Source organism: Leptopilina heterotoma, unplaced genomic scaffold (assembly GCF_015476425.1).
Source record: "Leptopilina heterotoma isolate Lh14 unplaced genomic scaffold, ASM1547642v1 Lhet_142, whole genome shotgun sequence".
Taxonomy (NCBI): domain Eukaryota; kingdom Metazoa; phylum Arthropoda; class Insecta; order Hymenoptera; family Figitidae; genus Leptopilina; species Leptopilina heterotoma.
The window spans coordinates 383,755-405,849 of record NW_025110861.1 but is presented as its reverse complement, the minus strand read 5'-3'; the positions used below and the strand labels follow the sequence as shown (position 1 = coordinate 405,849).

The 22,095-nt window shown below is 25.9% G+C and overlaps 1 protein-coding gene across 1 annotated transcript; it reads right to left on the bottom strand.

The window, feature by feature from the left end:
* Positions 1-37: 37 nt before the first annotated feature.
* LOC122498082 (nuclear pore complex protein Nup205) lies at positions 38-22,080 on the bottom strand. The gene is made up of 12 exons (XM_043605633.1): positions 21,931-22,080; positions 21,448-21,611; positions 20,790-21,206; positions 17,857-18,148; positions 17,064-17,786; positions 13,282-14,163; positions 8,458-9,221; positions 4,086-5,697; positions 1,959-2,176; positions 1,647-1,826; positions 1,160-1,358; positions 38-383 (listed from the first exon to the last, which is right to left on the bottom strand). The coding sequence occupies exons 1-12, from the start codon at positions 21,938-21,940 to the stop codon at positions 169-171; spliced, it is 5,676 nt and encodes a 1,891-aa protein (XP_043461568.1). The 5' UTR covers positions 21,941-22,080; the 3' UTR covers positions 38-168.
* Between the last annotated feature and the right edge of the window lie 15 nt (positions 22,081-22,095).

Sequence of the window (22,095 nt, the reverse complement as noted above, 5' to 3'; positions counted from 1 at the left end):
CTGTAATAAAATTAGGAATTAAAGAATAAAGGAAATATTTACAAATGTTAAGTATCATTTATTTGTCCTAGTTTTCGAAAAAAGTCTTATGAAAGATATATCTTATCAAACTTCTTATAGAAATAAATATTCAACAAGCTTCAAATTCTTATTAAGAAAATGGGCATATTATTTTACAACAATAAATTGAAGGAGCCTTTTGATCCTCCTAATAAGGGATTCAATAAATGATCGATCGACAGTTGTATATTCACTGTGAGTAAATAGAAGTTGAGTAACAAAATTATCATTAAAAACTGAAACAAGATTGTTTTTAAGTTCCGAAACTGATTCGGTTGACATTCGCCAATCCACTGCGCCATCTTCCATACTCATTGAGTGAACTGAAAACAAAATTAAAAACATCCATCAATTCAATTAGAATAAAAATACAATTATTGTTAAAAATGCCTTTGAATTTTCTTAAACATGTAATTGAAAATATTAAAAATAATGATTGAATTTGAAAAATGTTAATAATTCTAGTTGTTTTTGAATTCTCGTGAAGAGAAATAAATAGTTTTAATTAAAAATTTTGAAAACAGTTGAATTTTATGAACAATTTCTTTTAAGTTTTTTAAATAATCGTGTTTGTTAATAATTGAAATAAAACATTTAATTATTGAATTTTATTAAAATATTAGAAAATAATTGAATTCTACGAAAATCTTTTATATAACGAATTAAGTAAAAAATTCAATTCTTTAGTAAAATTTTTTTGAAAATAATTGGATTTTTGCAAAGAATTTTACTATTTCTAAATATAATTAAATTTTTTCTAGTAATTTATTAAAATTTTAAAAAATAATTGAATTCTATTGAAATTTTTTTATAACTAATTCGTTCGTGAAGTGTTATTAAAATTTTCTTTAAAAATGATTGAATTTTTGCAAAAAATTGTACTATTTATAAAAATAATTAAATTCTTACGAAGAATGTTATTATTTATGAAAATAATTGAATTTTTCAGAAGAATTTGATTAAAAATTTTGAAATTAATAAACAAGAAAAATTAATTAGTAAACTAGTTAATAATTAAATTTTTTTTAAAGTTTGAATCTGAAAGTATTCAAAAATTCATATTTGAAAATAAAAAGAAAATTGTAAATTAAGATTTTACCTTGTGATTTGTTTTGTCGTAATGTAGATTGCATTACATAAAAATCAAGATTACTCCAAATAATGTATAAACTCTGTTCAACTAAAAGTGAACAGTATTTAACATTTTGCCGTTTGTCTTTCGCTTGCTGCGCTAATCTCTGCTCCACTACCATTCTCTGTTTATTTAACTCTAATTCTGTTTCCTCTTCTGTTAAATGCTGAAAAAATTTTCAACATTTTAATTTCACACATTTTAGAAAAAATTTCTATTATTATTATTTCGATACACGCAAATCTTTTATTATCTAAAAATTAAAAAAAAGTCTTTACCCTCTTTATTATTTCAAGTTAAAAAAAGCTTTTTTGATTTAAAAGAATACAAATAAGTTTTAAAAATATTATTTAATAAAATATAAATAAAATATAAATATTTAATAAAACTTTTGTTGAATTTAAAAAATCTGCTTTTCTCTTTTATTATTAGAAACAATCGACTAAAAAAATACCTTTTTAAGATCAGTTGTACTCATTTCTTGGACCATTGCAGCTTTTTTGATAAGGGAATCAATTAATGGTAATTCTGTGTGAATAAGAGAAGTCGCTGCCATTAGGTGATCAACGGTAATTCCCATTTGAGCACCACAAGTTGGGTCTTGAAATTTCCTATCTTTTCGACTTTGTCGCATCTAAAGAAAATCACATAATTATAAATCCTTGGAGATTATTATTATTTCTTAATTATAACATAACATTTTTATTTATTTATTTTATTTAAAAAAATTATTGAAAAATAAATAAAATGAAAACAATTTTTATACCTGATTACGAATGTAAAGCATAACGTTAGCTGCAATTTGTATGGAGGCGAAATGCTGTTCCTCTGATGCTGCTTTTGCAAGATGCGATTGTGAAAGTGGCGAAGTCAATTGGAATTTTTTTAGTAAGCCAATCATTAATTTTTGTATCCGATAAAGATAGGCGCCCAGTTCTCGCATTCCAGAATCATTTGTTTCACTCATTGCCAAATCGTAAACATCTGTAAAATTAGTTGAATTTTTTTATTACCTTTTAATTATTACAAAAATTTAACGCAATTTCTCGAATGTATTCAATTTTCTCAATGAATGACAGAATTATTCCAGAAATTCAATTAATTTCAGGAATTTTAATAAAATTCTTTGCAAAATTCAATTATTATCAGGAATTTCAATAAAATTCGTTGCAAATTCAATTATTTTAAGGAATTTTAATAAAATTCTTGGCAAAATTCAATTATTTTCATAAATAACAATATTCATCATAAGAATTCAATTATTTTCAAAAGTAATAAAATTCTTAGGAAAAATTCAACTATTATGAAAAATGTGATTAAAAATCTTGTAAATATTTTAATTATTTTCAAAAATGTTCTCCAAATAAATGATTTTTAATATTTACTATTTCCAAAGAAATTTACCAAAAGAATTTAATTATTTAAAAATGGCTTTAATAAAATTAATTCATTATCTTTAATAATCGAAAAATACAATTATTCTTAGAAAATTTATTAAAATTCGTCGATAGAATTCAATTATTTAATTTGTTGATAAAATTCGTTATGAGAATGAAATTCTGAGAAACATTCAATTATTCAATAAATTGTTTATTTTCGTATATATAAAGAATTGAATTCTTGTACAACTTTCTATAAATAAAAATTGATTTAAAATAAATTTCAGTTTATTTTAAAAAGTTTTGAAAAGGTTTCAAATTACAATCTTTGAAAATCTGAGTTTTTCATACTTTTAATTAACAATTCTGTCAAACTAATTTTCATTGAAATTTTTTTAAGTTTTTATTATCTAATATTTATATTTAATTGAAAAATTTCCGAATAATCGAAATTTCGTAAAATTGAATTTTCTAAACAAATGTACAATTTGAAAATTTTGAAAGAACTTTCTCAAAAATTATTAAAAATAATTGATTTAGTGAAGAATTTCAGTTAAATATTCGAGAAAATAATTGAATGCTAGAAGAAATACTTTACTTTTAAAAATTATTTTGAAATATAATTTTGTATTTCTAAAGAATTAAATTTGTAATTTTTAGAAATAATCAAATTTGAAAAAGTTTAAATATTGTAATTGTTTGAAATTTAATTCCTGTGGAAAAATAAATGACAATATGAAGAATTTTAATATTATTTTAACAAAAATATTGAAGTTTTGAATAATTTAATGTAGAATTTTTTTTAAAAAATAGGTTATTCAAAAATTGTAATTAAAATTTTTTCAAAATAATTGAATTCTAAAAAATTAATTTCAAAAAATTAAAATAAATGAACATGTTTTTAAATTTTACTAAAATAAATATTATATTTGAAAAGAAATTTCATTTTTTTCTTTTTAAAATCTTTTTTTTGAATTTGATCTTATTGTAGAAGAACTTTTTTTTTTAACTTTTTTCAAAAATCACGACTTTTCTTTAAAATATTGCAAAAAAATACCACATTTTTAGTATAAAATTTGTACTTATTTCGATTTTTGTATTCTGAAAAATAACTACGGAAATATACAATTAAAAATATTTTAAATAATTGCAATTTTGTAAAATTTAATTGAAAATAATTGATTTTTATAATTTTTGAAAAATTAACTTTTGAAGAATTTTTATTGCAAATTTTGAAAATAATTATTGATTTCTCAAAAATTTTGATGATAAATCTTCAAGTGTAAATTTCCTATCTAAAATGAAAATTAATGAAAACTAGCTTCTAAAAATTATAATCCCAAAAAAAAATTCTTATCACACTTAGAGCGATCTATAAAGTATCCATTATTACCCTAGGGCAATAATGGCCACTTTATTGACTATGTAAAAAAGAAAAATTCTTTTTAAAAAAAAAAGAATCTTTTTTGAAAAAGAAAAATTCTTTTAAAAAAAAAAAAAGAATCTTAACTCACCAATATTTGCAGATCTCGCAATAACACCAGTAAGATAGGCAATCTCCTTTAAAAATAGTGAGTGCGATTGTGGCAGACCATTCCTTAAAGTCATTTCAACGACGTCTCGATGACTCTGAAGAAATCCGCAGACTTGCATCGAGCACGATTGATTTTCAGTTCCCAGAGTCGTGAGCAGAGCGTCGCAAAGATAGAGCGCCGGGAAGAGGATTTGCTGATATCTCTGACCCACACTCGGTATAAAGGAGCAATCGCCACCATCGAATCCAACGTGAACGTCCGGATGTTGATCGAACACGTTCATACTCGACAGGCAGGACAAAATTTTATTCTCCAAAAGACTCTCGGCTCCCAGTCTCGTTGACGCCATTCGACAAAAAGCGGCCATCTTCGCCTCGTAAAGATACAAGGGTCTCAGAGTTTGTGGATCCGGTTGAAGAATACATCGCAGCAAACTGTCCGACTCCAGAAGACTGTCAATCATGTGCTTGAGATATCCTCGACTTGCCAGGTAGATGACCCAGTCATTGTCGCAGTCGAGTTCGAGAATTTTGTCCAGACATGAGAGCGCAAGCATTTTACAAACATCGTGCCCTCCGGAGCAATTGTGACACAAAATGTCCATCAACTTGTCACCGAAACTGTTAATTACCTGAATCGTCGCGTAACGGTGCGAACGCTCCTGCATCGGCAGCGCTCGATACAGCGAATTGTCCAGCTGACTCACGTACATCGAGTCCATAACATTCGCCGCCTCCGATTTTTCCAGTCCAACGACGCAGAGGAAATTCAAAAAAGCCCCGTACAAATGTGTCCGCACTTTTTGTGACGAAGCCTCCGAATTCAAAATCCACTGGAGAATGTGATTCAAAATAATTTTCATTGTCATTGTACTCGAGGGCGACGAGAACAAACTCTCGCCATCCGACTGAAGAACGAAACTATTCTTCAAATTGACTAGAAGAATCAACACAGTTCCCGACACGAGTGTTTTAATTTCGTTCAATGCCTCGCACGACGTCATCTTCTGTAGCAAATCATGAGTCAAGTTCAAAAGCAAATTCTGCCTTTGAGCCGCTGGAAGTTGTTGATTTGTTGCAATCGAGAAGAGAATTTCGGTTGTCTGACACCAACCTTCAACGAACTTCACTGTCGAGTATGAAAGGGTTTTTGTTTGATTACGCTTGAGAGCGTAGGCGAGAATCGACTCGAGTTCCTGTTGCATTAATTTCCGTTGAGAGGCTGTTGCGCTGCTTTGAGTTACCGCGAGTTCCTCGGTTATCACGGCGTGTAATTTTTTAACGTCGATGAGTTGTGGTCCACCTGTCAATGCGACGGAAACACTGCAACGTCCAAGGACCATTTCCACTTGATTGGGATCGAAGAATTCCCAGGATCGCGAAGGTTCGAGTTTCAATTGGAAATCGATGTAGTGAAGAAGATCCATGAGGAGTTTCTGCGACGGTGCAACTTGACTTCGATCTTGACCGTGACTTCCGATTAGTTTTTGAATCAAAGAATTTTGCAAGGATCCTCCACCTACTCTCAATTCGATCGCTGCTATTTTTAATAACCACGACATGCAAGCTAATTCAGTTCCTCTATTTGGTCCCTGAAAATGGTAAAGTTATGAAAATCTCTTTTGATTAGTATGAGGAAATGTCACTAAAGTTCAATTTCGTTTTAGTTTCTGAATTGACATGAAACTCAGTCATGATAAAAGACAAGGATAATTTTTATTCAAAAAGTTGGGCGTGATTGTTTATTAAAATTTATTAAATACGCAGACTTCGCAGTCGATAATTAATTTTTAAAAAAGTAGCAAAGAATAGCTTTCAAACTAAAAAAACAAGTAGTAAAAAAAGTAGCTATCGAAAAACTAAACTTGACGACCAAAAAAACTCATTTTAGACACTTGACAAAACTGATAAACATTCCAATCCATATTTTTTATTTTTCCGACTTTTTCCTAATTTTCACCAAAAATATTTACTTCTTTCTTATCCTGCTAATAAATTGAATTCCTTCAACAAATTTTATTATTCATAAAAGAATTGAATTCTTACGAATAATTTTCCAAAAAAATTTTTAAATCTAATTGAATTCTGTTTGGAAATTTTATTATAAAAATAGTAGATATTGAAAATCATTGAATTGCAAAAAATTTTTACTCAAAAAAAAAATAAAATTTTACAAAGAATTCTATTAAAATTTTTGACAATAATTGAATGTTTGTGTGGTATTTTACTAAATTTTTATGAAAATAATTGAATTCCTAACAAGCATTTTATTATTTATAAAAATAATTGAATTCTTGCGATGAATATTGTTGTTTATGAAAATTATTGAATTTTGCAAAGAATTTTATTAAAATGCCTCAAAATAATTGAATTTTCAGAAATAATTTTGTTATTTATCGACATAATTGAATTCTATCGACGAATTATTTCTGTAAATAATTGAATTCTTGAGAAGAATTTTATCTAAAAGAATAATTGAATTATTTCCAAAAAATTGTATTTAAAATAATTCATTTCCTTCGAAAAGAATTTAATTCCTGTGAAAAATTCTAATATTTTTGTAAATAATTGAATTCCTAAGAAGAATTTTATAAACATTGATGTAAATAATTAATTTTTTCGAAATATAATAAATGTTATGAAAATTTTATTTTAAATAATTGAATTCTTGTGAAAAACTTTATTTATGAAAATAATTGAATTTTACGATTAATTAATTTTAAATATTATTAAAAATAATTGAAATTCTTCGATGAGTTTTATTATTTCTGAAAATAATTGAACTCTTGCTTAGAATTTTATCAATAAATTTTTTTAAAAATTGAATTTACATGAAAAATGTTATTATTAGTCAAAGTAATTGCATTATTGTGAAGAGCTGTATAAAAATCTTGTTAAATAATTGATTTTTTCGAAATTTTTTTGAAAGTGCTATTTAAAAATAATTGAATTCCTGTGAAAAATTCTAATATTTTTGAAAATAATTTAATACTTCTAATAAATTTTTAAAAAACATTTTTTTTTAATAATTGATTTTTTCGAGGAATTGATATTTAAGTTTTAAGAATAATTACATTTTATGAGCACTTCCTGTAAAATTGTATTAAAAATAATTGAAAACTTGCCATAAATTTTATTATTTATGAAAATAAGTGAATAGTTGCAAAGAATTTTATTAAAATTTTCAAAAATAATTTAATTCCCGAGAAGAATTTTATTATTTATGAAAATAATTGAATTATTGCGAAATTTTTTATTAAAATGTTTAAAAAGAATTTAACTTACATGAAAAACTTTGTTATTTTTGAAAATAATTGAATTCCTATGAAAAATTCTGATAATTTTAAAAATAATTTAATTCTTCTAAAAAATTTTTAAAAAACATTTTTTTCAATAATTGATTTTTTCGTGGAATTGAAATTAAATTTTTAAGAATAATTACATTTTTTGAGCACTTCCTGTAAAATTGTATTAACAATAATTGAAAACTTACAATAAATTTTATTATTTATGAAAATAAGTGAATAGTTTCAAAGAATTTTATTAAAATTTTCAAAAATAATTTAATTCCCGAGAAGAATTTTATTATTTATGAAAATAATTGAATTATTGCGAAATTTTTTATTAAAATCTTTTAAAAGAATTGAACTTCTGTGAAAAATTTTGTTATGTATTTTTGAAAATAATTGAATTATGTATTAGAATTTTATAAACATTGTTTTAAATAATTGATTATTTCGAAATATAATAAATATTATGAAAATTTTATTTTAAATAATTGAATTCTTGTAAAAAACTTAATTTGTGAAAAAAATTGAATTTTTCGATTAATTAATTTAAAATAGTATTAAAAATAATTGAAATTCTTCGATGAGTTTTATTATTTATGAAAAGAATTGAATTCTTGCTTAGAATTTTTATAAACGATGTTTTTAAAAAATTGAATTTACATGAAAAATGTTATTATTAGTGAAAGTAATTGAATTATTGTGAAAAATGATATAAAAATGTTGTCAAATAATTGATTTTTTCAAAAGTTTTTTGAAAATGCTATTCTAAATTAATTAGGTTCCTGTGGAAATTTTATTATTTAAGAAAATAATTTTATGGAAATACTATTGAAAATAATTGAATTTGGAATATTTTTTGAAAATAATTGAATCGTTTTAAAGAATTTGATTATAATTTTTGAGAATAGTTTTTTGATTTTCAGTATTAGCGAATTTAAAGTAAATTCTCGAAAAAAACAGAAATAGTAGCTTTTAGAGTCTGAAATCTAAAAAAAGTACCCAAATAGTAGCATAACGAAAAAAAGTAGTAAATAGTAGGTAGTAAATAAATTATCCACTTACTTGGAAAGGTAATTTAGAAAGATGCCGTTGCACAAAATCTTGATTAGTTGCCGTCCTGAGGAATCTCAAAATCGGCATTGAAGTTTTGGTGTTAGCTGACAATGTATGAAGGAACCAGTACGAAGCTTCTGTAATTCGATCGCGACCTCTTTCCAAAGACAATTCGAGAATTCCCAATATGGAATGAAGACAAGTTCTCGGAAATCCAAGAATTCCCGGTTGCTGAATGATCGTCTTCCTGATATCCTTACTGATGTCGAATCCCAAAAGAAAGTGGGCTAGATTTGGAGCAGGTCGTGTAATACTCTGCATCATCAACATTAAAATTCTCTCCTTACAATGTCCCATCTGCTGCTTCTCTTTGCTCAGTTCGTCCTCCAACTCGACATTGTCATCCATTTCCAAACACTCAACGAATCCGTGTCTGATGTTCGTCGCCAACAATGACGTGCATGTGAAGGTCGAGAGTAATTCAGAGTCAGCGCCGGGCTCACTCGACACAGCTTGAATGACACCAACGGCAACGAAGGCGTGTCTTCGCAGCCAAGAATTGTAGGAGATGTATTTTGCGACATTTATCATGTGATCGGGTTTTCCCGTTCGGGGATTCACTCCCAAGAGGAGACGCGATAATCCTGTTGAGAGTTTGTTCGTCGATGTACTCAAGGATGACGAGTCGATTGCCATATACTGATGCTGCAGCCGAAGACCCTGTTCCAATATCTCCAGGCAGTGGAGAGTACTCTCTTCCAGATATTTCTTTCCTGGAAAAAGACACTTTTAAAATATGCATCTAATTTGTGCGGAAAAATTACTTATTTTTATATTATATTTTATACTTATTGTCCTCCAGCCGAGGACGACAATAAATGGTTCAAACAACGAATGCGAAAATTATATTTTGAGCGAACTTTATCTTCTGTTTACTAACAATTGTTAGTCAAAAATTTTTTTACTGGTCCTAAACTATTACAGGGTAGCCACGCTTTTCCTCATTTCAAATTCCCTGACTTTTCCAGGTTTTTAAAACTACATTTATATTTTACAAAATTTAATTTTTACTTTAAATTTAAATTTAATTTTTAATTTTACCAAACTCCCTGATTTCCAGACAAAACATTGACTTTTTCCCTGTTCTATTACATTTATTTACGAATTACGAAAACATCAATAACTTCATTTTTAAATGAATATTAAATCATTATTATTTTTTTACAGAAATTAAAATTTTAAATTCAATTACATATAAGAATATTATTATAAAACATGAAGATATCGAGTCTTCGACTCGGAGTAATCGCTTTCTTCATGTTTTATAAACATTAAAACTTAATACTATCATTATTTTATATTATAAAAATATTATAACTCCAATTTCTTCAAAATTATTTTCACTTTAATTCAATTCTTCATTTCTAGAATTTTAAACTAAAATTCTTCTTTAAATCAATTTTTTTAAAATAATTTTTGAAAAAGTTCTGCTTTGAGAATTTTTAAATCCATTTGTTTACAATTCAATTTTACATAAAATTTCGATTATTTTGACTTTTTGATTATTTTAATTATTTTGACTTGATTATTTATTAAATAAATTAGAAATTAAAAACTTTAAAAATAATTTTAAAAAATTCCATTAAACTTTTTGAGAAAAATTAATTCTCAATTTCCTTAAAACTCTTGTCAAGAATTCAATGATTTTAATAGTATAATAAAATTATTCGCAGGAATTCAATTATTCTCAAAAAATTTGAATAAAATTCTTCACAAAAATTCAATTATTTTCAAAATTGACAAAATTCTTCGCAATAATTCAAATATTTTCAAAAATGATAAAATTCTTCGTAAATATTAATTATTAATTAATTATTCAATTATTCTCAATATTAATTTTTACGTAATTTTGATTACTCTGACATTCTTCAATTAAATATATTATTAGAAAATAAAAACTTCGAAAGAATTAAAGAAAAATTCATTTAAATTTTTTCAAAAAATAAATTCTACAGAATTGTTAATTAAAAGTATGAAAAGTTCAAATTTTCTAAAAGATTTTAATTTGAAACATTTTCAAAATTCAATTATTTCTAAAAATTTACGCTATATTGCTTTCAATATTCAATAATAATCTAAAATTTTAACTGAAATTCATATTAAAATCAATATTTACTAGAAAAATCCACGAGAATTCAATTATTTAAATACAAATAAAATGCAAATAAATATTTTTTTAAATAATTGAATGTTTCTTAAAATTGAATTTTCATAAAGAATTTCATCAACAAATTTTTAAATAATTGAATTTTCTTGACAAATTTTAATAAAATTTTTAAGAATAAGTTCATTTTTCGGAAATTTGATTAAAATTTGATTAAAAAGAATTGAATTGCTCCAAAGAGAAAAGAGTTTTTAAAACTTTTTTTTTATAAGACTTTTTGAAAATAATTGAAATTTTGCCAAGAATCTTATTAAAGTTTTTGAAAATATTTGAATTTCGGAGAAAAATTTATAAAGATTATGGAAATTTTGATGAGAATTTTTGTAAATTGTTGAACACAATTAAATTTCTGCGAAGAATTATATTACTTTTGAAAATAATTGAATTCTTGAGACGAATTTTATTAAAATGTCTTTTTAAATAATTGAATTCTTTTATGAAATTTTATTGAAATAGTAGACATTGAAAATAATTGAATTTTTAATATTATTTAAATTTCTACGAAGAATTTTATTAAAATTATTTTGAAAAAAATGGAATTTTTACAAAGAATTTCACTAAAATTTTTGAAAATAATTTAATTTTTACAAGAAATTTAATTAAAACTTTATAGAAAATAATACTTAAATTAAAATAAAATAAATTGCAGCAAAGGTTTTTAATAAAATTGAATTTCTTTGATGAATTTTAATAAAATTTTTAAGAATAATTTAATTTCTTGAGGAATTTCATTAAAATTGTATTAAAAATAATTGAAAGTCTGAGATGAGTTTTATTATTTATGAAAGTAATGAAATATTTGCGTAGAATTAAAAATTTTTTTTTAAATAATTGAATTCTTTTGAAAAATTTATTGAAGTAGTAGATTTCTTAAAAATCATTGAATTGAGGAAAGTTTTTGAAAATAATTGGAATTTTGCCATGAATTTTATTAAAATTGTTATTGGAAATAATTGAATTTCTAAGAAGAATTTTACTAATTTGGAAAATAATTGAATTTCTGCAATCATTTGTAATTGCTTCAAAATACAATTTCTCTTAGTGTTTTTAATTAATATTCTTCTATAAATCCATTATTTTTAATAATCAATTAAAAAAATATATTAAAAAATTTAACTAATTTCAGAAGAATTGGAATACCTAATTAAAATTTCTCAAAAATCGGCTCAGTTAAACTAGCGACCCGCCGGCCGCCACCCATCAGAAGAGTCCATAGGCGCCGACACACATAGTAGCGCGGTGGCACTATACGGTTCAATTAACGCAAAAAAAACGTACGCTAGCTATTACAGTTTATTAAAAATATTTTCAATTGTCACATTTTGAAGAGCAATAATCCCCCTTTAATTTCTGACCAAGAAATAAGCATTTGGTCAAAAATTATTCGAGTTATGAATTTTTTTCCGATTTTTTTCCAATTTTCGTTTTTCTGATACGGGCGGGTGGGGACGCTGGCTATCAAAAGTTTATTAAAAATATTTTCAATTGTCACATTTTCAAGAGCAATAATCCTCCTTTAATTTGCGACCAAGAAACAAAGAATTGGTCTAAAATTGTTCGAGTTATGAATTTTTTTCCGATTTTTTTCCAATTTTCGTTTTTCTGATACGGGCGGGTGGGGACGCTGGCTATCAAAAGTTTATTAAAAATATTTTCAATTGTCACATTTTGAAGAGCAATAATCCCCCTTTAATTTCTGACCAAGAAATAAGCATTTGGTCAAAAATTATTCGAGTTATGAATTTTTTTCCGATTTTTTTCCAATTTTCGTTTTTCTGATACGGGCGGGTGGGGACGCTGGCTATCAAAAGTTTATTAAAAATATTTTCAATTGTCACATTTTGAAGAGCAATAATCCCCCTTTAATTTCTGACCAAGAAATAAGCATTTGGTCAAAAATTATTCGAGTTATGAATTTTTTTCCGATTTTTTTCCAATTTTCGTTTTTCTGATACGGGCGGGTGGGGACGCTGGCTATCAAAAATTTTTTAAATAAATTCTAATTGGTCACATTTTAAGAAGCATTAATCGCTCTTTAATTTGCGACCAAGAAACGAAGAATTGGTCTAAAATTATTCGAGTTATGAATTTTTTTCCGATTTTTTTCCAATTTTCGTTTTTCTGATACGGGCGGGTGGGGACGCTGGCTATCAAAAATTTTTTAAATAAATTCTTATTGGTCACATTTTAAGAAGCATTAATCGCTCTTTAATTTGCGACCAAGAAATAAGCATTTGGTCTAAAATTGTCGAGTTATGAATTTTTTCCGATTTTTTTCCAATTTTCGTTTTTCTGATACGGGCGGGTGGGGACGCTGGCTATCAAAAGTTTATTAAAAATATTTTCAATTGTCACATTTTCAAGAGCAATAATCCCCCTTTAATTTCTGACCAAGAAATAAGCATTTGGTCTAAAATTGTTCAATTGTTCAATTAAAAACTCATTTTTGGAAATCGGAGATTTATTCTCCTCCTCCATTGTGATACATTTGAAACATTGAAAATGTTTTAAAATATTATTCATATTACCATCCTTCAAGTACGGACGAAATGAGAGAATGAATACCAAGATTATTAAAAATATGAAAGATAAAGTAATAATTCCCTCACCTGAAAACGAATCGTAAGTCTCGAAATGACGACACCCTTCGTCGAGAATGTAAAGCAGGACGTGTAGAAATTCAGAGTTGGAGTGCAACTGTTTCAGGAGATGATAACCAGGATTGGGATTAACGAGAGTCGACTCCCCTCCTTGTAGTTCAACCTTACAACCCACAAAGTCCTCCACAGACGGTTCGTACTGTTTGATCAATTTATAAAAAACCTTCAAGCAAACTTTAACCACTTGCCACTTCTCCACCGGATTTTTGTACGACCGAGTATTGAATCTCAAAAATACAGTGTTGATGATAAACAGTAGATAAGGATCGAAACCCGGATTCCTCTGTCCGACTCCTAGCAGTCTCGGAATTGGAAAGTCAGTGAGAACATCCATGAGTTCGAGCATTGCTCTAGTGAGGGGATATTCTTCGTTTCTGGACTCGATTTCCTCGAGTTCGGTTTGCACCCCTCTGGGTTGATAGCTGCTGGTCGAGGGAATTGTGGAGAGAATTTGAGCGGCTTCCAAACTTTGCCAGACGGTGGTTGAACTCTCCGGCGATCTGGCGAGAGCTGCGAGTGTTCGAACCAAGACGCCCTTGAGAGGAATTGGCATGGCGCAACCCACGAGACCAACCAGTGACGGCAGGACTTTCCATCCTGGATGATCGCACAGTGCGACACGTGACATTTCGTCATTTTTCGCCACCACTTGAACCACCAGCAAAACTGCCTCTAGACCCTTCACCTCGTGGGGCGTGATTCCTTTGGGGTGAATTCTTTGTCGATAAATTGTGTCTTGAGTGGGGGGTAATTCTTGACGGAGATTGTAGTAGTAACGACCCAATGACGTGAAAAAGTGGTCCCAGGAAATTGTAGACGATCCTGTTGTTCCTAAAAGAAAAAAAAACAGTCTAAAAGAGTGATCCGAAAGGTATGTTAATATTCTTCAATATCAGGGTTCAAATTCCCTGATTTTTCCAGGTTTTCCAGGTTAAAAAACGGAATTATTTCAGGTTTTTAAAGCCACATTTATATTTTACAAAATTTTTAATTCTAACCTTTTTGAAATTATAAAAAATTGTTATAAAACATAAAGAAATCGATCACTCCGAGTCTTCGACTCGGAGCAATCGATATCTTCATGTTTTATAAATAATTAAAAATGACCGACTGATAAAATCATTAATTTATATTAGAAGAATATTATTACTGTAATTTCTTCAAAATTATTTCTATCATTTCAATTAAATTAACATTTTCTAGAATTTTTAACTAAAATTCTTCTTTAAATTAATTATTAGGTATTAATAATTTCTGAAAAATTTCTTTGAACATTTTCAAATCCTTTTGTTTACAATTCAATTTTATGAAATTTCATCGATTATTCGGAAATTCTTCAATAAAATATATCTACTGTCACAAAAATTTTATTTTGTATTTTCCTGACATTTTAATGATTTCCAAATTGAATTATTCAAAACTTGAATAATTTTGTTAAATAAATATTTAAATAGTTGTTTATTTTTTCACGAGAAATAAACTTAAAAAAATTTTAATTTTAAACCTTCTGATCTGAAATTAAATAACTTCTAAAAATTACAAATTAAACCCTTCTTAAATTCAATTATTTTTCGTAATTTTCTACAATTTTTACATAAACTTTATCTCTAAATCCACTTATTTTTAATCATTTGCCGAAAGTTCTTCTAAAAAATTTGAATGAAAAAATTTTAAGAATTGATTTTTGCAAACATAATAAATATCTTAATAATATTTCAAAATAATCATTTAAATATTTTGTACTCTTACAGCGATTAAAATTTTATTATGTATTTTTAAAAATTCTTGATGTACAGCATCAAATATTCAATTATTTATCAAACTTTAAATGACATTTTTTTTAAAATTAATTCAATCCAAATTCAACTTTGAGAATAGATTTTATTTAAACAAAACAGTTTTTGTGAAATTAAATTATTTCCTAAACTTTTAGTTACAATTCTTCAAAACTACAATTTTGTTTCAAAATAATTATTAAAAGTGAAAAATAATTCAATTTGAAACTTTTTTGAATTATTTCTAAAAATTTCTACTAGGGAAAAAATTTTACTATGAAACTCTTCTAAAATTCAATTATTTTTACGAATTTTTAACTGAAATTCTTCTCTAAATAAATTATTTTTCATAGTTTTGAGAAACTTTTTTGATAATTTAATCATTCAATTATTATTTATATAAAAAAGAAAGTACACGTAAAATATGTAAAGTTTATCGCAATTCTTCGAAAGAATTCAATTGTTTTCACAATTTTTCACCATGTCGCAATGATTTTCAATATTTACTATTTCCAAAAAATTTACTAAAAGAATTCAATTATTTAAAAAAAAAATTAATAAAATTAATAAATGAATTAATAATTAATTAATTTAATAAAATCAGGGTTGCCACAAAAATTTAATTTTGCTTTTCCCTGACTTTTCCCTGATTTACAGAAATTTTTTTTCGGAAATTCTTCAACTAAATATAAATTAGAAATTTTTTTAAATTAGAAAATAAAAACTTTAAATAATTTTTAAAAAATTCAATTAAACTTTTCCAAAAAAATTAATTCTACAGAATTGTTATAGTTTTATTATTTATGAAAATAATTGAATTTTTGTGCAGAAATTTATAAAAAATTTGTAAATAATTATTTTTAAATAACTTTATTCCTGTGAAATTTTTATTATTTATGAAAATAATTAAATTTTTGCTTAGAAATTTATCAAAATGTTTTTAAATAATTGAATTTTTTCGGAAAATTTGATTAAAATTTTGAAAAATTATTGAAAATCATTAAATTGAGGAAAATTTTTGAAAATGATTGATATTTTTGCCAAGAGTTTTATTAAATTTTTTTAAAATAATTGAATTTCGGAGAAGAATTTTATTGTTTATAAAGATAATTGAGAGTTTGACGAGAATATTTTAAAAAATTTTGAACATAATTGAATTTTGCAAAGTATTTTATTGCTATTGAAAATAATTTAATTTCTGTAATCATTTGTAACTAATTGTTTTTAATAATTAATTAAATATATTTTAAAAAATGTAACTAATTCCAGAAGAATTTGAGTTATTATTAAGTTTTTCAAAAATCTAAGTTCTTTAAAATTTCTAATCATGTAAATTCATTTGAAATTGAAATTTTCTAAAATTTCAATTTAAAAGCTTTCGAAATTTAATTATTTATAAAAATTTTAAACGCAACTCTTTTAAAATTCAATTAGTTTTGGAATATTTAAGTAAAATTATTCATTACATAATTTATAAGTAATAATTTTATGATAGTTCTTCAAGAATTAAGTTATTTAAAGAGAAATTTTTCTCAGAAATGTAAAAAATTGAAGGTTTTGTATTAGAATTCGTGGTAATTTCATAGTTTATGAGTCAAACAAAAAAGACACAAAAATTCAGAAGTTTCTTATGAATTCTAGAAATGTAATAATTTTCCAGTAGTTTTGACGAAATTCATTGACTATTTCCTGACTTTCCTGACTTATGGCTGTACATCGTTTTAGAGTTATGAAAGTTTTAAAAATTGTAAATTCGGAAAACAGTAGCTTTATGTAGTATTTTTATTTTTATAAAGTTTTATTTAGTATTTTTACTTTTAAAATGATCCAAATGTTTTCCCTCTATTTAATAGTTCTTCAGTAACCATCCTTTGACTTTTAGCGAACAGGAGTCAAGTAAATCAGTCAATATTTGAAATATCGTGTGATAATTCAAGTTATTGTAAAAAAACTTACCATTTGGTTTGAGAAAATTGAAGACCTGTCGTGCAGCTTGCGGCGAAGAAGCCAAAGAGGAGAGCATCTTTAAATAAGGCACAAATAAACCAGCCGGCAAAATTTCACCAGCCAAACGAACGAACTTGAACAGAGCAGCTTGTCTCGAGGGCAATCGACTGCTGTGCAGGGCATTCGAAACATGAGAGGCTTCCGAAGGTTGACACCAAAAGTCAATAGCCAAGTTCAAATTCAAAGGATCCTGTTTATACAATTCCGCGACCATCAGCATCAAATATTCGAAGTGATCGTCGAGATTCATTGGCGGTTCGATGCCTTCCTGCTGATACGCCTGAATCAGTCGCATCGACTCGTCGGCTCTGCTTCTCAACTCCTTCACTTTCAACGGCATCAGGAGAATAAAGTCCGAAATCAGAGTGTGAAAATAGCGCACAAAGAATTCCTCCATATAGAATTGTTCATTTTGAAAGAGTACTTCGACGACGAAGTGAAACGCCTTATTTGAAACTGCCGCCTCCACTAAAATTTCGTCCTCCTTGGTGATGATTTGATTTGGACACAAATTCGGAGCCGATTTTATTGTCGTCACTGCAATTGCCAAGACAAATTGAAGCAAACCCCGGAGTCCAGCGCTCTCCCAGGCAATGTTTCCGGTCGTCAATTTCTGGACGAGCTCCTCCAGCATTCCCCTCTCGGAAATTATTGGCATTGATTTCACGATTTCTGGAAGAAATTCTCACACTGTAATTAAAAATTAAATTGGAAAATTAAATATTATTGACATTCTTCTCACCCTCTCCGTCCTCCCGACTGTGAAGTGGACTGAGGTTCATTGCGTTTAGAACAGCCATGATTAAGGAAAGTGTGAAATTGTCAGGCTTTCCTTCGCCGACTTCAATTTCGGGTTGACGATTTTGCAGGAAGGCAATGAGACTGAATGTGATTGTGCTTGGAAGTGACGACTGGGCTGACCACATGTAGAGAATGTCGGCTAAATCTTGCCGAGTGTCATTGAAGAGTTTCATCACCATGTAATGATGTTTTGATCCACCCAGTGCTCGATTTTGTTGCAATAAATCTTGTTCCTGTAAACAAATTTTATTATTTATTTATTTCAGTTCTTTTCAACTCCCAGCCTCTTAATGGGATATTGAAAAACTTAAAATTACAAAATTATAATTCTTTTTCTTAGAAGAAAGAGGAAGATATTATGATAATTTTTCTTTCTTAATGACAACTTGTTAACAATATTACAAATTTTCTTTAACTTCTTGAATTTTAATTTTATGAATGTTCATACATTGTTTCTTATTTCAAAGTTTAAAGCGTAAACGCAAAAAAATAAAAGAATAAATAGGAAACAAAAACAATGCATTTTTTAGATTAATAAAATTTTTTTTAAGAAATAAAAGTAATGTGAATAGAAAGCAAGAAAAAAAATAAAATTGTAATAAAGAATGATTCAATAAATAATAAATCTCGAATAGAAATAAATAAATACAAATAAAAAAAATATTTATTATGATTATGACTTCAAATAAAATCCTTACCTACTAATAACTTCTACTTGAGTAGAAAAAAATAAAAAAGGTTCAAAAAATTGTTTGAAGCCTTCGGCCTTCTTCCAGATAATTTTTTAAAACATTATGATTATAAAATAAATGACAATTTTTTTATTTATTTCTGAAAAAATCAAAATTTTGATAACAATCGTGATTCAAAAATAAAAATTCTGCAAGCTTTTTACTTCTTTTAAAAAATATAACTATAATTAAAGTTTTGTTAAAAAATGTGAGTAATCGATATTACAAACTATAATTTTTTTGATTTACAAAATAATATTAAATTATTATCTAAAATTTTAACTAAAATTTATTTTTAAATCAATTTTTATTAAAAAATTCTACGAGAATTCAATTTTTTAAATAAATTGTATGTTTCTTAAAATTGAATTCTCATAAAGAATTTTGTCAATAAATTTTTAAATAATTGAATTCTTTTGACGAATTTTAATAAAAATTTTTATGAATGAGTAATTATTCCAGGAATCCGATAAAAATTGTATTAAAAATAATTGAAATTCTGCGATGAGTTTTATTATTTATGAAAATAATTGAATTCCTAAAAAGAATTTTATTAATTATGAAAATAATTGGATCCCTGAAAAAAATTTTATTATTTATAAAAATAATACAATTATTGCAAAGAAATTAAAAAGAAAATTTGTAAGTAGCTGAAATCCTGTAAAATTTTTATTATTTATAAAAGTAATAAATTTTTGAGTATAATTTTATCAAAAATTTTTTTTAAATAATTGAATTCTTATGGAAAATTTTATCAAAATTTCTGAAAATAATTGAGTTTTGGAGAAGAAAATATATTAGAAATTTAATTAATTTCAGAAGAATTTGAATTATTAAAACTTTCAAAAAATCTAAGTTCTTTAAAATTTATAACTAAATTCATTCAAAAGTGAAATATTCTAAAATTTCAATATTGAAACCTTTTGAAATTCATCTATTTATGAATATTTTAAACGCAACTCTTTTTAAATTCAATTAATTTTGAATTATTTTAGAAAATTATTCATTAAATAATTTACATTAATAATAATTTTATGATAGTTTCTCAAAAATGATTTCTCATAAAGAATTTTATCAACTAATTTTTAAATATTTAAATTCTTTCGTTGACTTTTAATAAAAATTTTAAGAATTAAAAAAAGAAAATTTTTTGAAAAATTACAATTTTTGGAGAAATTTGATTAAAATTGTATTAAAAATAATTTAAATTCTGTGATGAATTTTTAATTATTTATAAAAATAATAAATGTTTGCGTAGAATTTTATCAAAAAATTTATTTTAAATAATTAAATTCTTTCGAAAAAGTTCATTAAAATAGTAAATATTAAAAATCATTGAATTGAGGAAACTTTTTGAAAAAAATTGAATTTTGCAGAAGAATTTTATTATTTATAAAAATAATTGAAATTTTGACAAGAATTTTTAGAAATTTTCGAAAATAATTGAATTTATGCTAAGAATTTTATTATAAAAATAATTGAAATTTTGACGAGAATTTTTAAAAATTTTTGAAAATAATTGAATTTATGCTAACAATTTTCTTATTATTGAAAATAATGGAATTTCTGCAATGAATTGTAACTTCTCCAAAAATCAGTTTTTTAGTATTTTCATCTAAAATTCTTCCGTAAATTCATTATTTTTAATAATTAGTTAAAAATGTTTAAAAAATGTAACTAATTTCAGAAGAATTCAAATTAGTAAAATTTTTCAAAAATCTAAGTTTTTTAAAATTTCTAATTTAAATTCATAGAAAATTTCAATTTTCTAAAATTTGAAATTGTAACCTTTTGATTTTTTATGATAATTGTAAACGCAATTCTTTGAAAAATCAATTAGTTTTGAAATATTTAAGCAAAATTATTCATTAAATAATTTATAAGTAATAATTTTGTAATAGTTCTTGAAGAATTAATTTATGTATTTAAAAAGAAATTATTGTCAGAAATAGAAAAAAATTTAGATTTTTTATTATAATTCGTGGTAATTTTATAGTTTATGAGACAAACAAAAAAGACACCAATATTCAGAATTTTCTTAAGAATTCTAAAAATATAATTTTTTCAATATTTTTAATAAAAATCTCTTACTTTTCCCTGACTTATGGAAAAATGACTGAGATTAAAAAAAAAGGAAACTTACTTTCATGGGATCCATTTCTTCGATAAGGGCAACAATCCTGTCCAATAGTCCATCCTCCTGGAGTCTATTTGTGTATTCAGTGATTTGTTTCGTTAAGAGAAGAGGAATGTCAAGCATCCAACTGTGTCCGACTCTCGCCTGCACCAGAGTCCTCAGGGCCGACGTGAGGGCTTTTCTTCCATCGTAATACAAGAGTACAGCAGTCAATCCTCTCGTCAAACCCGGGTGAAAGGGCATTTGCAATTGTGCTGTGTATAGAAGATCTAAAGCTATGTACTCGTTTAATTTATACATGTCCGATATAATCAAAGTCTCATCTATCAAGTCCTTTGACAATAACTGATGTCCCAAGGCAGGAGACGTAATTCCATCCACGTCTCCCTTCAAAATTTCCTCACGGCATTTTTGACTCTTTGGCTGAAATTGATTTTAAAAAAATTTCAGTTAAAATTTTAGAAAATAATTGAAAAATTTACAATTTATAAGTGAAATAAAGTGAAGATTAAAAAAATAGCTGAATTATTAGGTCACAAAATTTACAAAAAAGTAAAAAAGGATAAAAAAAGTCTGTGATTCTTGAATAAATTAAAATAAGTAGAAAAAGTGTTGTAAAAGCCATAAAATCCAAGGCCTGTAAAATATCAATTGTCATATTTACCAGGTTTTTGAGAAGGGTTAAAAAATTCTGTCGATGATTTCTCAAGGCTTCGGAAAATTCATGAAATTGTGGGTCATGAGTACTTGAAAATGATGTAACATAATTTTCCACAAGACTTTGTAATTCCTTGTAAGGAGTCCATGTGTCCTGAATATTTATCCGTTCTGCAAAAATTCATTTTTGACAATCATACGAAATATTATAGCGAACAGTTTGCACGGTTTGCACAGTGTTGATGAGAGAATGTTGACACTTCTCAAGTGCATTTAATTGTAAACTTGTCACACAAAAATCTATTATCACCATAAATTAAATTACAAATTTTGAAAATTAGAAACAATTATAATAAAAAATCACAAGCACACAATAAATAAAATATTTATTATAAATTAACACACATGGAGTACTTGTAAACATTAAGAGGTTAGGAAATGTAAATCTTTGCCAAATTATTCTAAACATAAAAATCAATTGAATTCTTACCCTCCGTCATTTTCTAATAATCCTTAAATCTCAGAACAAGCACGGAAACGATATTTAAACACTTTTTTCAATGGAATATTGCATAAACAGCCGGTTTACGTTATTCAAGGTTAGTTTTAAGGCGGGAGCGAGACGAGCGTCCTCTCTTTCGATATCTCGAATGTG